The sequence below is a fragment of the Pocillopora damicornis genome, chromosome 5 (genome assembly GCF_964200805.1).
Source record: "Pocillopora damicornis chromosome 5, jaPocDami1.2, whole genome shotgun sequence".
In the NCBI taxonomy this organism is placed as follows: Eukaryota; Metazoa; Cnidaria; class Anthozoa; order Scleractinia; family Pocilloporidae; genus Pocillopora; species Pocillopora damicornis.
Window position 1 is genome coordinate 2,767,132 of NC_142674.1, and position 16,502 is coordinate 2,783,633.

A 16,502-nucleotide genomic window follows, 5' to 3' on the forward strand; every position below is an offset into this window, starting at 1 on the left:
AACATAGACAGCCTGCCAGGCCCCTCCCTTCAGTCCCCAAGAAATTGCCAAAAGTATGCTTCTCTGAGACTACTATTTTCTCGCAAATACACCCTCTCTCCCCTCCCCTGCAAACCCAAGGAAATTTCCAATCAATGAAACAACAACAAAAATAAAACTTGGTGGAAAACATGTCATCCAACTCAGCCTGCATTCTTTTCATTGAGAACAGATCAAATTTGCAAACATTTATTCAAAAAATAAATTATTTTTTCTTTACAATCAATTAAAAATACAGTTACCAATAATCTTTTTGGGAAAGAAAACTCCAAATTCAAATTCTTCTTTGTTTATGAAGGAACTTTATGAATGGCAACTGTGACATCTCCTTCTGATCTCACAAGAAGATTACTGAAAAAGGGAGGGAATGAAAATGCGAAATTCTCTTGACTGGTGCCCATACTTTCTCTTGTGGTAACAGTTGTAAACATTTGTTGGAAGTGAGGACAATCAATTTTTGTTGATCAGTCCTTTCATTCTTGAGACATTTATTTGTGACTGAATTCTGATATTGTGAGGAGAATTCAATGCTGATCACTCCTTAGGCTTTAGGGGGTTAAACATTGTAAGCATCAATCCCAATATATTGCTGGAGTGACCATTGCATGGTTTCTGCTCACAACATCTATGTACTGTTTCTTGCAAACAGGTAATAAAAAGTAAATACAAAGGGATATTGTATTCTTTTGATTTAACATCAAATTCTCAGGACTAACATTGCAAGGAATGTACAGCAGAGGGCAAGGAGACTTAGTGAAGTTCTTTGTTTAACCCAGAATTTCTCCTTACAATATCAATACAATATCAAGCAGACAAGTGATGAGAATAAACAAAAATATCAATTAGGAAATTATAAATTGATCCAATACCAAATTCTTTGAACTAAAATCACAAGAACTGTAAGGCTGACATTTAGGAGAATTGCTAATGAGATCTTGGGAAATAAGGGTTAAGAGCAACCATAGGAGAGGAAGATGCTAGGGACAGTGCAAAAAACCTACCAGGGGGTTTTAGTGTATTCTCAAGTATTAATAATGTTATAGCATGTAAGGTCTAAATCAAATGGTGCCCATCTCTATCTGTTTTTTTTTTTTGTATTCCATGAAGGTACATCTACTTTCCTAGCAGTGCTCTCTGTGAACCTCCTTTCATACATGAAAGGAAAAAGAAACTCGTGCATGAAATTGTTACACTATGTAATTGTCACCTTCGCACCATGTGTGTAATTGCATGTAATTGTGCACTCACACACCATGCACAACTATGTAATCAACATAAGCACGAGCACTGCACTCTGTATAAATTATAATGATTTTGTAATGAATAAAAGTTGAAAGTTTTGACATGGAACCGAGCGAACAAGAAATATGGCTCAACAGCCACACCAAAACAAATTCATAGCTAGTGCTGTCTTCTGTCATACATTCACCCCTTCACTCCAAAGATCTTATTTACTGTGTGCTGTTCAATTCTTCTGATGCAAGTTCAGAGAAATTAGTATTGGATTAACTTCTAATCCCATTGTTCTCATATCTTGCCTTCTTGGTAATGTAATGATATTGTAAGGAGTAATTCTGTCTTGGTGACTGATAGGAGTTTAGGGGTTAATACCCTCTGAGTGTTTGATCAATCAATAGTGTATAACTGTAATATCTTGGATAAAGGAGCTAAATTTCCCAAGATAGAATTGTGCTGCATCGTTGATGATGTAAAATATCCCTGCCACTCTAAAGAGTTCCTAAAGCTGAGATTTGTTGCATTATCCATTTTTCCTTTCCTCTGAAAAAGGGCTAACACTGAAATAGCGAGTTTCAGAAACTCTTTAAGATGGCAAATTTACATTATCAACCCAGTTGATTAAAAACCAAATTATTTTCTAACATCTCAGACTTGCATTAATATCATTTCTTCCCAGGTAATATGCACTAAACAACTACATTGTACAGGAATGCTACTTACCATGCATCTGACTCTAAACAGATGACTGGTGTCATGTTGGGATCTAATTTCTTTGCATCTTCTGCCAAAGAGGAAAGGAGTCCTGCATGAATGGGATTTGCAGTACCTTTAGCTGTTAAAAGAAATAATCAAAAATGATGTTAGAAATTTTGAACTTTATGTATCATTTACACTGTAAACTAAACATTTTGTGGTTATCTTTTGTGAAGGTTTTGCAGGGCAAGCTTTATGCACTTACCGGAAGTCTTGCCATATAGATACAAGTGTTAGAGCATGGAAGTTTATTCTTGTGGAATCAAGTCCAGTAAGAGAAGTAGTGGACTTCTTTCTTGCATAATTGACATTTAAAATGATTTCATTAGTGTAGGTAATAACATGATTTCACATGCTATTTCGCGTTAAAAACCATTACTAAATTTTTTAACAAGGTAAAATTGCTCATGCCCGCAGGACGAGTGCAATTTACAGTCTTGAAAAAAGTTACAAGTGGGGTGGGGGTAGAGAATGGGGGAAGATTTCTTCAAAACATTTCTCTCTTACCACTAAGATTATTGTCAAGAGGCACTTTCTTGTCAAATGAATAAATTATTTTTTTAATAGCTTTCAAAAATGGGTAGATGTTATTAACTTCTCCTTCTTTCTACAATAGCCTCTTTCCTCAATCCCCTTGATTTACACTGTATCTGTAGAGAGTCAAACTTCTTCATAATGGTCACCAATGGCACAGAGGAAAGTGACAATTAATCACAAAGGAATAAAACGCTTAAGGTAAGTATTATTGGGCGTTATGTAGCTTATCCTTTTGACAGAAATTGTTCAAGTTTCAATACGAAAATAAACTTCACAAACCTGATAAAGCAAGTCCTTGTTGATCGCTACATAATACTCCAATAACGCCATGTTCAGACATTCTGGTGGAAAAAAAGACGAAGACAGACGGAGTTAATACACAAATTCCGATTATCTTTGTATATTGTAAGAGAAAACTACAATAGGGAACTCACAAGTCATCTAAATGAGAATCTAAGGACTTCTCCATAGTCAAAGTCTGTAAGGCAATTTCGTTCAAATTAATCGTGTGATGTATGTGACATCTGCTTTACATGAAAACTTTATTGAAGCATGCCACCGCTGACCATTTTACGCTCGTTCCACTCTCACTCGGGCTACTCACTTACGCCTAATCATCCTCAAAATTCGCGATAACACTTCGCGCCAGAAAAAAAAAAATTGTATACATATATGAGGTCTGTATTTTGATTTTTTTCGCTGTTCAATGCTCGATACGTAGAAGTAGAGCGCGATATATATTGAGATAGGGAAAAATAAAGAGACTATACTTGTATTTTCATCCATACAAGCCTGTTTCGTGATTATTTACTCATCAGGGGATTTTGTGTTTGTCGATGAGAGCACCTATCAGCCCTTCACAAAGCCTAACACCACACTAGATAACGTCCACCGCGAGAGCAACTACCCACCAACCACCACAGAGAACATACTCGTCGGCATCAACAGAAGACTGTCATCTCTTTCATCCGACAAAGCATCCTTCGACCAAGCCGCCCCTCCATATCAAAAAGCGCTCCACGAATGCGGATACCGGTACACTCTACACTACGAACCACCTACAACTAACAAACGAAAAAACAGAAGACAACGGAAAAACATACTCTGGTACAACCCCCATTCTTATGACCCCGCTCGCTGATTCAAACAAATCAAGAGGACTGTATCTTTCGATGTAACAACACGATTTAATCTAAACCAATAATCTATTGCGATATAAAATTCTCACATATTAAACAGTCGTAACACAACGATCAACGATTAACTAACACATTCTAAGTATACAGAGGTTTTTTTCTACTATCCTTGTGTAAGGCAGTATTTTTACATTAATCACATGTACAGTAAAAGTTCCCATTATAATGTATCTAAATTAAGTGACTATTACAAAATCGCACGTTCTTTCACCGTACTTAGCCCAAGAAAATGCACGCAGCTACATCATTTTATATCGTTAATATACTCAGACCTTGTCTACATTATTGTGAAATCTAATGTCACGAAATCTAACTTCTTTGCGTTACAAATGTCAATTTCTAATTAATATTTAATCACAAAATAATTAAGGTAAGCATCACCTATTTCTTTCTCGACACATCAGCTCCAATCAAGCACAGATTCCTTGCCTTAGTAGACAAGCACTTCCCGAAATAACACAAACTTAGAAAAATCTTTAATCGTAATTCAATCAAGATCAGTTACAGCTGCATGAATAACACTAAACAGATCATCGACAACCACAACAAACACATTTCAAATTCATCCAAACGCATCAATGAAACCGCAGATAACAGCAACACAAAAGACACCAAAACTTGCAACTACCGACAGAAGAACTCATGCCCACTTGACGGAAACTGCCTCCAATCATCACTAATCTACCAACCGTCACACGTAAGGATAACAGCACTACTGAAACATACATTGGACTTACAGAAAACCACTTCAAGTCTAGCTACAGAAACAACACTGCATCATTACAACACACAAAACACAGAAACTCTACCGAACTCAACAAACATATCTGGATTTTTAAATAAAATGACGTTGACCACTTCATTCATGGCGCATCCTTTCATCAAGATCACCCTACAACAGCGCAAGCAAAAGATGCAACCTCTGCCTCAAAGAAAAATTACTTATGCCGCCACAGAAACAAAATGCTACTGCATAATAATTGAACAAAGCATAAAAATTTTACCGCCACGCCTATCATGCAAATTGGTATAGTATATTAACTGTCGTGAGAATCTTGTAGGCGTATCGCGTGACACCTTATTTTTTGGTTTAATAATTAAGCTAGGAGTTTTTATGACAGTTAGGTTACTTAAGATTTAGATGTACAATTGAACGTAGCACGGTAATGGCATACTTGTAGTAAGAATATTCGTGATATGGAAAATCAATGATGGTCAGAAATAATTAACTATTTGCCTAGGGAAATTGTGCGTGCACGTTTGGGTTGGAACATCCTGAGACGTTGCGTGATGTGTTATTCGTGCAGCAAATAGTGCGTGCGTGTGGGTGTGAATTACAGAAGAATTGATCGGCGTTTAATGGGAAAGAGCTGTTAAAATCAAGTTGACAGGAAATAACTTGGGATTTTAGTAAATCACGAATAAGTAATGTCAATCCTAGTTTTCGCAGTTTAGGCGTGTATTTCCATTGTCGTAGCAGATAAATAGAATCGCTATCTTGTAACAGAGAACTTGAGACTTGAAATCTTTTGAATGTAGAAAGTTCGGATATTGTATGGATCGTAAATAAAAGCAAGAAATCAGAAAGATACAGTCCTATTGATTATCGAACCAGCGCTCCACAGAGATTTTCCTTAACGCTGTAGAGAATTCTGCAACATTAATTATAGTTACGAATATTATTGATAATAAGACAATGAAATCACTTGATGAGTGAGCAAACATGACATGAAAGTATGGTTTCTTTGTTTTTTTCCCTATCTCAAATATATATGTATATATTTGTTTAAAATATATTCTTATCTTATCAAAAAGGTTTTCACAGAATAGATTGAAAGGACAATTTTTCATAGTAGAGTACAATTGCTGCGGTAAAAATTTCAAAAAAAGGTATAGTTCGCCTTCATTTTACTAGTCTACAGTCATATTGCTGGTGTTTTATACCCAATGCTATTCTTCTAAGTAGAACCAAGAGATGCTTTTAAGGGTCTTTGAAATCAGCTTAGCAAGAACATAATCTCCAGGATTCCATGGTAGTGGAGCAAAGTTTCAATCTACGAGATTGAAATCAATATGTAAAAGAGAATAAAGCTGACACTATTAATCATGATATCAGATTTCAACATGACAAGCTATAAAAATGAGCAAAGAGAGGTTAAATCTGTTTCGTAATAAGAACATAAAATAATCAAACTTTTTTTGTGAAAATGAACTCAACAGTCTTTACAACCCCGCGCGAAAAATGACGCGCGCGGCCAAAGACAAAGGCACGACGCGAGAACTTTTTCATAATGATGGCTCAAACTGAGCTGCTGATGGCCAGCCATGTTCGAGAATTTTGTCCAAGTTTTGACTAATTTTTATAAATTCAATAGGCTTTTAAGACCCCGAGAGACCTTTGCCGCTATTGAGCGTGGCTTTGTTCTCGATCACTTTCAATTATATGAACAAACACAAAGACTAAACGCTTGTCGTCACAAAACGTGGAACTTTTCCCAGAGGACACTAAAGTAGTTTTACAAAGAATGCAAAAGTTAATTAATTCTTGATAATCGTAATCAAGCATCCGTGGATGTTCATACAAATAGCGATCATTTGATAAGATAACGTGCAAAACGCCAACAAACGTGCTTCGACCAGTCCAGAAACCGTTAATAGAAATTAAGGGATTGCCCAATAAACTTCTCAGTTGGTGAGTATTCTCTAAACTGGTCTTTAAAATTCCAATCGCAGAGCTGCACGGTTATATTCAGTTTATAATTGGCTGTTCAACTTTTGATATTAGCTCTGACGAAGGCTAACACTCGTTACTTAGCTTATCTGATAAAGCTAAATCAACTCTTTCTCCACCAGTTATGCTTTGTTGATTCATAACTTTCCATTCCTGTGACCTCACGTGTTGTAAGTTTGTAATCATTCAAACTGTAAGTTCGTAACCTTTGGTAAATTTCTAATCCTTCAAACTGAACTGAACCGCCATTTTGAAATGTGAGTCAATCAATCTCTTTAGTTAATTTGTATAGCTTTTGGACGAGAACATTTGAAATCTTAAGTTAACGTAAAATCGCAAACTGAAAACAGTAATTCCTATTTTAAATATACCAATGTGTTTTGTCTTGTGTCCTTTCAGTAGAAGCCTGTTACGCTTTGTTAACTGTCCGTTTCTAGGACCCTATGGTTCGTAAGTTTGCGATCAAAACCGAGCTATAATTTCGAATTTAGTATAACACAATCCCTATGGTATATTTGTGTAGCTTTTAGACAATAACGTTATCGGATATCGTCCAGCTAAAAAGTCCACGTGTCTCTTTTGATTACGCTACTAAACTCGAAAAATTAAATTAGCAATCTTAAATTTCGGTTACCCAATGTCATCGTCTGTACTAAAGACGAAATTAAATGTCTTTTTTTGGCCCAACCATCTGATAAAATCCACTTTCCTTCTCTTCCAACAATTCTTGGTTGTATGGTAAACTCTGTCAGTAATTTAAACTGATGCGTTGTCTTTTCCAGAGTCTTTTCCAAAGAAATATGAAAGCAACGAGAACACTGTGGATGGATTCAAAGATAAATTTGTGGGTTTTGCTGCTACTAGCCTCCGTGAGATCGTAAGTTACATTGCTTTTTCATTCACAGTCAGACCTAAACACGTTTGAGCCCGGCTCAATTGGCGGCTACCACGAGCCGCTTCGTATACATATCACGCCGATTTACTGTTTTAACGGCGGTGCATTTGAACCCCTCTGAGCCGCAGTTTGTGTTTAAAGAGAGTTACTAGCTTGTCTTTAATACGCAGCGTTTGCGTTAGAAGCGGAAACACTTCTATAGCACCACGCCGGCTACTTTGCGGCTTATGTAAAATACCCCAACTCGCACCAAGCAAGTGATGGTATTATTGCGCGCTCTTCTGCAGACAGAAGATTAACAAAGTTTATTGTGTCGAATCACAAAGTGTAAGATAGAGAAATTCCAATCGCCAAAACGATTCCTATCAAATATGTTGAAAATTCTCTGAAACGTTTAGTTATTTCGGGAAGCCAATATTTCTGGTTTTTGTTTCATTAATAAAAACTCTCTCTTATATATTTAGGTGCAAATTTTGCTGCAGTTGTTGGGTTTTTGCTTTAAACCGCCGCGCACACCATTACAATACCAGCATAAGAATATTTCTAAGGAAGAAAGAAAAGCTTTAAACGATCTTAAGAAGGATCAATCTAGAGTCATAATGAAAGCCGATAAGGGAAACTGCTTTGTCGTCATGGACAGATCAGACTACGACAACAAAATGGAGACTTTGCTCAATGACAGATCCACCTATGAGCTAGTTTCCACATCACCTTTCCGCCGGATTGAACGCGAATTGAATGCCATGTTACTCTCCTTAAAGAGACAAAAAAAGATTGATGACCCAACCTATCGTAAACTTCACTCAACCGACGGCACACCACCAGTGATCCGCGGCTCAGTTAGACACCACAAAGAAGGGAACCCACTGAGACCCATTGTCACCTGTATTGGCTCAGCCCTCTACAACACGTCCAAGTTTCTAACGGATATTCTATCTCCAATTCAAAATCGTAACGGATACTCTGTTGCCAATTCCTTACAGTTTTCCAAAGAAATATCTGACATCAAGATCGACGAGAACGAAGTCTTGGTTTCCTTCGATGTTGTATCACTGTTCACCGCGATTCCTGTTGACAAAGCATGTGATTACATCAAGATCAAACTGGAACAGGATGCCTCTCTTCCATCCAGAACAAATTTGGACATCAATGACATAATATCACTCCTCCAATTTACCCTGTCCAACAACTATTTTATGTTCAATGACAGAGTCTATAAACAAGTACACGGATGCGCTATGGGCAGTCCAGTCAGCCCTGTAGTGGCCAATCTCTGTATGGAAGAGATCGAGGAAAGTGCGATTAACAGTTCATCCGTCCCTCCTAAAATCTGGAAACGTTATGTCGATGATAGCTTCTGCATCATCAAAAAAGACAATGTGCCAGCTTTCCATGACACATTAAATTCAATTGACGCCAACATCTCTTTCACCATCGAAATTGAAAGTGACAATAAGATCTCCTTTCTCGACACTTTGGTCACCCGTAGAAATGGCACCATCGCTGTCGATGTTTACAGAAAACCTACGCACACGGACAGATATCTAGACTACAATTCTCACCATGATAATAAACACAAGGCCAGCACAGCAGCAACTCTTCTACACAGAGCCCTAAAGCTACCCAACTCCTCCGAAGGAAAAGAACGAGAACTAAATCGAGTTTATTCAGCACTTGAGTCTAATGGTTATCCATCGAATTTCATTAAAAACATCCAGACCAAAAAAACCCGACGCTCAACAGTGTTGTCCCCGGAGGAATTTGTTGGCACATTTTTCAAGATGGTCGAGGCGTCCGAATCACGCAAGTCGTTCGCCTCTCTTCCATACATTAAAGGCGTAACAGAACCTCTGACTCGTTTCCTCAAAAAACACGACATCACAGTGGTGAACAAACCACTCATCACCCTCCAACAACAGTTCCCGGCTCCAAAATTTCGACCATCGTTGGAATCGCAAACAAATGTTGTTTATAAAATTCCTTGTGGTGACTGTTCATGGTGTTATATTGGTGAGACTGGCAGGGCCTTCAACACAAGAAAGAAAGAACACCTCAGAAATGTGAAAACCGCGGCAAAAGGCTCAAGAATTTCCAATCACGTCTGGGCCAATAGTCACGCAATAGACTTTGATAATGCATCTATTATTGACAAAGGCAGTTTTAGAACAAGAAAAACACTAGAAGCGTGGCATTCCAAGTTAACTCCCAATGCGGACAACAATTCCTGTCCTTTGCCCGGACAATACAACATTCTTTTTAACAAACATTCTTAGTTATCAGCATTTTTAATTTTTTACTTTGTACTTCACACCTAGTATTTCTTACCTTTTTATCATTTTACCCGTTGAAGGCTGTAGCGCAAACAGCCGAAAGCTCGTATTTTTTAAAAGTTTTAGCCAGAGATCGTTTTTTAAATTTTACAAGATGTTTTATCCTGGCTGCGGCCCCTCTATCTTTTTAAATAAGGATTTAGCTGCACTGTTGACACAATGAAATGCTGGAAAAGCTCACACTACCATATAAAATTTGACTTGATTTATTGCAGAATCCATTGTGGAGACGATGTAGTGACCAGCTTTTTCAGTGATTACGATAACGCTGTGCGACCTGGCTTTGGTAAGATAATGCTATCACTAAACCAGTCAATATTTATCACCTATGAGGGAGGGGGGCGGGGGGGGGGGGCAGTTTTGAAGGATTCTTGTGGATCACATTGTTTTCAGGGGGACGAAGGAGGGATCTGTCAGAATATAAAGTGGACTATTAAGATTTTGTCTGCCAGTGAGGGTGAACACTAGAATATTACAGAACCTAGGGGAGAGGGGTCAGGTAAATTTCGTTGAGACAAAAAAAAATCCTCCGACCCCATCCAGGTGATAAAAAATGACTCATCTCAAGTCACTAGTTATTATAAAGAGTAGACACTACGGGCTATGAAGAGCACGCGGGAAAGAAACTCTGGAAATGATAAAAAAATTAAACTTTTAGGATAATAGTTTTGATCTTTTTGTGGGAGCAGAACAAGCCAAGGCGACCATTGTCGATGCCGATATATACGTGGAATCCTTTGGAAACATAGAGGAAGCAAACATGGTACGGAAACGACTCTGTCTATTTATTTGCTTGTTTTTCTTGAAATTTTTTTTAGTAAATTTTCCTTTTTTCTCATTTGTCACTGGCTTTGTTCAGTCATTTGTCGAAATCTCCGAGCAAGTCATCTTGTTTACGTATTTTTACGTATTTTGTTTGTTTTTTTTAATTGTTTCCCTTGTTATTAGCTTTTAAGAGACCAGTCATTCATAGCCAGGGGTGGGAACGGGGAGAGGGGTGTGCAGGAGGATTTTGAGGAGGAATTACATGGTTTTCAAGGAGAACAATGAGGATCAGTCGTCGCCAACCGATTATCAAGGGAGGACTATAAAAAACTGACTGCCAATGAGGGGGTGGGGGGGGAATGGGGAGGGGGGAATGGGGAGAGGGGTGTGTTGGAGGATTTTGAGGAGGAATTACATGGTTTTCAAGGAGAACAGAGAGGATCAGTCGTCGCTGACAGATTATAAAGGCAGGACCATAGAAAATTGACTTCCAATGAGTGGGGGGGGGGGGGAATTATTCGAGTAATAAAGAACCATAGAGCTGAGGATCAGGTCAATATTATTGTGACACAACCAAAATCCTCGGATAATGCGGATAATGCTATCCAACGGATAAATCGCTATCTGGCGTATAAGTGATAGCAAATCCTTTGAAATTTATGTAACAACTTAAAATAAAAAAAAATTAATGAGAAATTATACCGATAGCAGCATATCTAGCACCGGAATCTATTTTGCCTAAATAATTTAAATCTTGTTTTGCTGTGATGACCTCTGATGTTACCAACAGGAATACAGGGTGTATACATACTTCCGACAAAAATGGACGGATGGACGTCTGGCGGGAAAACTCAACCGCACACTTACCATAAAAGGGGGTGATATAGAGAACATTTGGGTTCCAGATCCCTACTGTTACAATGCACGTGAGTCGAACATGATGATGCCAGATGAAGAAACACACAGCAGTGTCACTATTCAGCCAAGCGGGGATGTGTTGTACAGCAAAGGGTGGGTACATACGCTTATTAACCCTTCAACTTCCAAGATCTCATTAGTATTTCTCCTTACTGTCTGTCATACAACTCTTATGATGCTAGTTTGTAGAATCTGGCATTGGATCAACTACTTATCCTCTTATTGATGTTTGTCTATATTTTCATCGCTTATTTGCTTTATGTTGTATTGATATTGTAAGGAGAAACTCTGTCTTGGTCACTCAAGGGAGTAAAAAGGGTTTTAATAGAATCAAAAGTTGTATCCCGCAGTTGCGTATACCGCTAAAAAGTAGTTCTTAGGACTTAATCGCATCCGGACGCTTTCTTTTAAAATTTCTTCTAGAAAACGCTGAATTTAAATCACATTTTTCAAAGTCAGAATTCAGAAAACGATAGCTCTGTTGATGCGTTTCTGGATTCTGATAAACTGGCAATCAATCTGCTCATTTCATCATGTAAATATAACAAATTAAATCGACCACAATTTTCCATTTTGTATAACCCTACTGATAATAGAAATGACGTTAACAATGTTCAAAACTAAAGTGAAACCATGAGGTGCAGCCGAGTGGTTTCTGTGCAAAGTTTTGTCATTGAACTAGTGACATGCGCGCGCAGATAATTTTCAAATTTGTATGTTCACAACATAGACGCTGTATCTTATTAGCTTGTCGACTTCCTTACAGGGTAACCATACTCGCTTCATGCAACATGGATCTACATACTTTTCCACATGATACACAGAATTGTTTTCTCACGTTTGGAAGTTGTAAGTAAAGAAAAAATATTTTTTTTAAACGATCGGATAAATATTTAGAGATTGCCGCTGATACTATAGCTGATACCAATATTTTGTGTACAGGCAAATACGTAGATTAAAAATTTTTAGCTGGCTTCAAAATTATCACATAATTCTACATAAACAGTTGTATTGATTTTCAAGAAAAAACATTAATCATAGCGCCTGACTCTCACCCAATTTTAAGCAGACGATTAACATATAGCTTCTCGTAAACGGCATGGAAAGAAGAGAAACATATTTATGAAAAAACGACATCTCTCCTTATCAAGTTCCTCGATTTCCTCTCTTCCTAACCTTTTAAATCATAGGGACTTGTAACAAAGAAACGTGCTCTACACGCAGATATAGTTTTATGATCATATTTCATTCTCACTGTCGTATAGATAGTTACACCACTGAGGACATCGTGTTTGAATGGAACACAACTGAAATAGCTGTGGGAACAAAGGCGATGGCTCAGTTCGTATATGAAGGCAGCAAGTTATCGTCTGACATAAATGTCTTTTCCATAGGTTAGTTATTCATAGGCAATGGACCGCATTTTTATCAATCGCGAGACGAAGGTTGAATGGTTGGAGAATTTGAATGCGTCACGTTGAAATTTACCTGATCTCCCCATGAGGATCTGTGATATTCCTTTGATATTCCCCCCTCCCCTGTCATTGCCAGCTAAGCAGTAGATTTCCAATAGTCTCACTATACTCTGTTGGCAAACACCGATACCCCCTTCGTACCCCTCGTTCACCATGTAATCTCTCCTCAATCCACCGAACACCCCGGCGATAAATAATGTATGGTGCTTAAGTGAAACCACGCTTCTCCAACAGAGTATAAAGGGAGGATTATGGAAAATTGACTGCGAATAACCCGCTAATAAGGGGGAATATAAGACCATTACAGAGCCATGTGGGAAAGGGGGGGGGGGGGAAGGGGGAATAATGACCGTTCCCTGAACGGTCAATGCGCGCGATGCAATGGTAAGTAAAACAGAATCACTGGCGCTGTCATCGATGTAAATTTATATTTTTGTTCAGGAAATTATTCCACTATCACCGTGACTTTCTCCTTCAAAAGAAGAATCGGCTACTACATCATCCAAGTCTACTTTCCAGACATTTTCGTCGTAGCACTAAGCTGGATTGTTTTCTGGATGGATAAAGATGACATGGGCAACAGAATGGCCTTGGGAATCACTACCATATTGACCATCATGTTCCTCCTCGGATCCTTGAACGGGACCCTGCCTAAAGTGAGCTACCCCAAGGCTTTGGACTGGTATCTGTTGATATCGTTCACCTTCGTGTTTTTTGCGATGGTGGAATGTATGATCGTGTTTGTACTGACTCTGAGCGCCAGTGAAGACAAAGAAAAGATTAAGTGTAAGGTATGTGTTTTACAGTTAATCGACGCGCTGCCCAGCCTGGGTTCTCGTATGGGATATTTAAGTTTCGAACATGCGCATTCGTCATCGAATGGATCTATGAGACTTCTAAGTTTAAACCGCCCTCTTTCAGATTGTCATTTTATGGAATAAACATTGTATTTTACCAGCTCCTGGTTGAGAAAACGCTGGAACATCTGTTGTAAGGTTGTCTCGACCCTGTTGTGTAAGGAATTTCGAATACAGATTTGCTTTAATTTGGATATTACATGGTTAATCAGGTTAATCACAGTTCGGAGGGGGGCAGGGGGGGGGAGGTGGAGAGGGAGATTAGTATCGCCTTCCTGATGATTTCTGAAGAATTTAAGCCATCTTATAACCCAGAGGTCACATCCAGCCGGAGCAACTGCCACTTTTCACGGCATATTCCTATTTATTCTGTACGGGATGCTGGTAGCTCGCAGGTTCACCGTAGAATTTAGATGGGAACCAACACCATATTATTGTATTCTTTGAAAGCATGAAGTAGTGATGAAGTAGTCTGAAGTGTGAGCCTCTCGTCACTAAAGTCGCTAGGACACAAGAGCTTCATCACGAAAACTAATTATAATCCAAAGATTTAATCGGGTAACAAGTTTTTTAGACCAATGATGAATATTCACGTCTCCCTATGATAAATACCGACATTAAATAGGGCTGCTTCCTCTCAAGATCAATTATAATTTGAAAGCAATTGTCAAGAAAACGAAAATGTACAGACACTGTGCATCAGTATTGTGCACGAGTTCTTGTGCAGTTTTCCAAATCCTCTCTCCACGTCTTTTCTCTTGCCTTCCTTTAGGTTAAAGAAAAGCCTTTGGGGAGAATGATTTCTCAATCTTTTAAATCAGCCATTGGTGCAAACAAGGGTGCCGACTCTTCTGTAGCCAACAACCATATCACTTACAACAAAGGTTTCGGAGACGATGATCTCGAGATGGTTGACCACGCGAGCAAATCCGATAAATCTGTTGTGGATGACTCATCTCTTGCAGATCTCATCGGGAAGAGCAAAAAGGAGACAGCAGCAGACTTTGTTGACAAAGTATCCCGATATCTCTTTCCACTTTTGTTTATTGCATTCAATGTTGCATATTGGGTTTTCTTTACCATTTTTGTTTGAGACTGATTAGCTGAAGACCGCTTTTGAAACTGAAAGAGCATACACAAAAAAAATTTGCCAAGGGAACTCTTTGAAGTCGAATCCGCTTAACAATTTCCTTTGTACTTGTTAACTGACTGATTTGATTATATAGCTGCAGTCAGCATAGAGCAAGTTTTCCATCGCACCCTTCACTTATAAAAATGAAAAGCAACGGAAAGATAAATTACAACGGAAAACTTAGTAAGTTGAGTTTCCCTCAAAAAGGCAAAACCTTGGCAAGTGTTCTTAGCGAGATATCTATACTAGCAAAAACCTGGCATGCCAGTTTTGGAAGAGGTCACTTATAACAAGAAGAAGCACAGCAACATTTTTCATGTAAACTGAAAAGCAAAACTTGTGAGAAATAGCTGGTGAGGATATGTCAAGTGTGGCGGATATTTGCATCGTACTTATCTTATTTATTTGAGTATAAACAAAAAATAAGCTTCAAAGCGAAACAAAAAACCACGGACCATGATTGCACCGAGTATTGCACATTGTGCATTGTCGTGCCACTAATCCTGATCGACATGAAGTTTTAATTCTGACTAATTAACATTTTTGGGTTTAAATTGACGTGACAGAATGAAATAGCTGAAGTATTTGAAACATATGTCGAGTCATGCTAAGTAATTCTTAAAGAAAATGCATAATAACGTGATTGTTGTATTATTCGTAATCTTTCTGCAGCTCTTTTTAGAGAAATCATATAATCCTGTTGCGTGAATTTTTCATTCTTGAAATAAGATATGTCTTTAGAGTTACTTTCGCTTTCAGTCGTTCCTAGGGCCCTGTCCAAAGTAAAAAAAAATTTCCTTTAAAAACGACGTATTTTTGTTGCGAGCTTGCCCATCATAGAAGCCAAAGGAAACGTTTAATGCGAGTCACATCAGTCAAATTACCGAAGCAAAAAAATTTGTTTTTGCTTCTGATCTCTTTTAAAGAACACGGTTTCAACCAATCATAGCTCGCGTTTCATCGAGTGAATGGGAAGGTAATAGGGATGAAAATCGCTTTTCGCTGAGAGAAAAAGACGAACTAAATGCATGCGGAGGATAGTTTGTTTCTACAGCTCATTGAGTGGGCTGAGATCGAGTTCCCGTCACTTAGCCATGTAGGAGTTCCTGTGTAGCCACAAGGTCATATTCTCCAATATTTCATGACGATTTCCTGTTATTTTCCATGCCAAAAATACTTGTCTGATAATCGGTACTCGGAAAGCCGGCCCACTTTTTACGATATCTACCTCAAGGGAAGTCAAATAATCACAATGATCCCCACTTATCTTCTTCTCCTTTCGTTATACTGCCTTCTGCTTCGCAGTACCGTAATTATTCACTCTGGGTGCTTGTCATGCATATCACTCAGACAGCACTCATATGAAGAGCAAGGTATGCAATGTGTTCGAAAACTGAAAAATATTTCCGAAATATTATATAAAACATCCAGACAATCAGAAATCATGCAAACAAACAACTGACCGCCGTAGGCAAGGGTGGGGAAGGGAATCCGATTTAAAATGTTTATGGAGACTACGAAATAACCCACAATAAAAAGCACGTAGAAAGCAATCGCCCACCTTGATCTAATTACATTTCTTCACCACACTTTCTACTTAATTACAAAATCATAAACATTTTGAACGCACCTGAT

At 38.3% G+C, this 16,502-nt stretch overlaps 3 protein-coding genes across 6 annotated transcripts; 2 read left to right on the plus strand and 1 right to left on the minus strand.

Annotated features, from left to right (window-relative positions):
* Positions 1–212: 212 nt before the first annotated feature.
* On the minus strand, positions 213–3,164 carry LOC113686504 (ragulator complex protein LAMTOR5 homolog). Its single transcript, XM_027204132.2, has 4 exons — positions 3,003–3,164; positions 2,848–2,909; positions 1,999–2,110; positions 213–390 (listed from the first exon to the last, which is right to left on the minus strand). Exons 1-4 carry the CDS (start codon positions 3,035–3,037, stop codon positions 330–332), a joined length of 270 nt encoding a protein of 89 aa, XP_027059933.2. The 5' UTR covers positions 3,038–3,164; the 3' UTR covers positions 213–329.
* A 3,147-nt stretch (positions 3,165–6,311) lies between these two features.
* On the plus strand, positions 6,312–15,576 carry LOC113686561 (gamma-aminobutyric acid receptor subunit alpha-2). Of its 4 annotated transcripts, none has more exons than XM_089207318.1 (9): positions 6,312–6,456; positions 7,278–7,372; positions 9,936–10,006; positions 10,407–10,483; positions 11,276–11,496; positions 12,170–12,252; positions 12,669–12,797; positions 13,320–13,669; positions 14,508–15,576. In XM_089207318.1, the coding sequence occupies exons 2-9, from the start codon at positions 7,296–7,298 to the stop codon at positions 14,826–14,828; spliced, it is 1,329 nt and encodes a 442-aa protein (XP_089063444.1). In that variant the 5' UTR covers positions 6,312–6,456; positions 7,278–7,295; the 3' UTR covers positions 14,829–15,576. The 4 variants fall into 4 exon arrangements, with proteins under 4 accessions (XP_089063444.1, XP_027060000.2, XP_089063445.1 ...); XM_027204199.2 differs by having other exon boundaries at positions 10,410–10,483; XM_089207319.1 differs by lacking the exon at positions 6,312–6,456 and adding an exon at positions 6,554–6,665.
* On the plus strand, positions 7,913–9,873 carry LOC149044724 (uncharacterized). Its single transcript, XM_089206082.1, has one exon. It carries the CDS (start codon positions 7,990–7,992, stop codon positions 9,661–9,663), a length of 1,674 nt encoding a protein of 557 aa, XP_089062208.1. The 5' UTR covers positions 7,913–7,989; the 3' UTR covers positions 9,664–9,873.
* Positions 15,577–16,502: the final 926 nt, after the last annotated feature.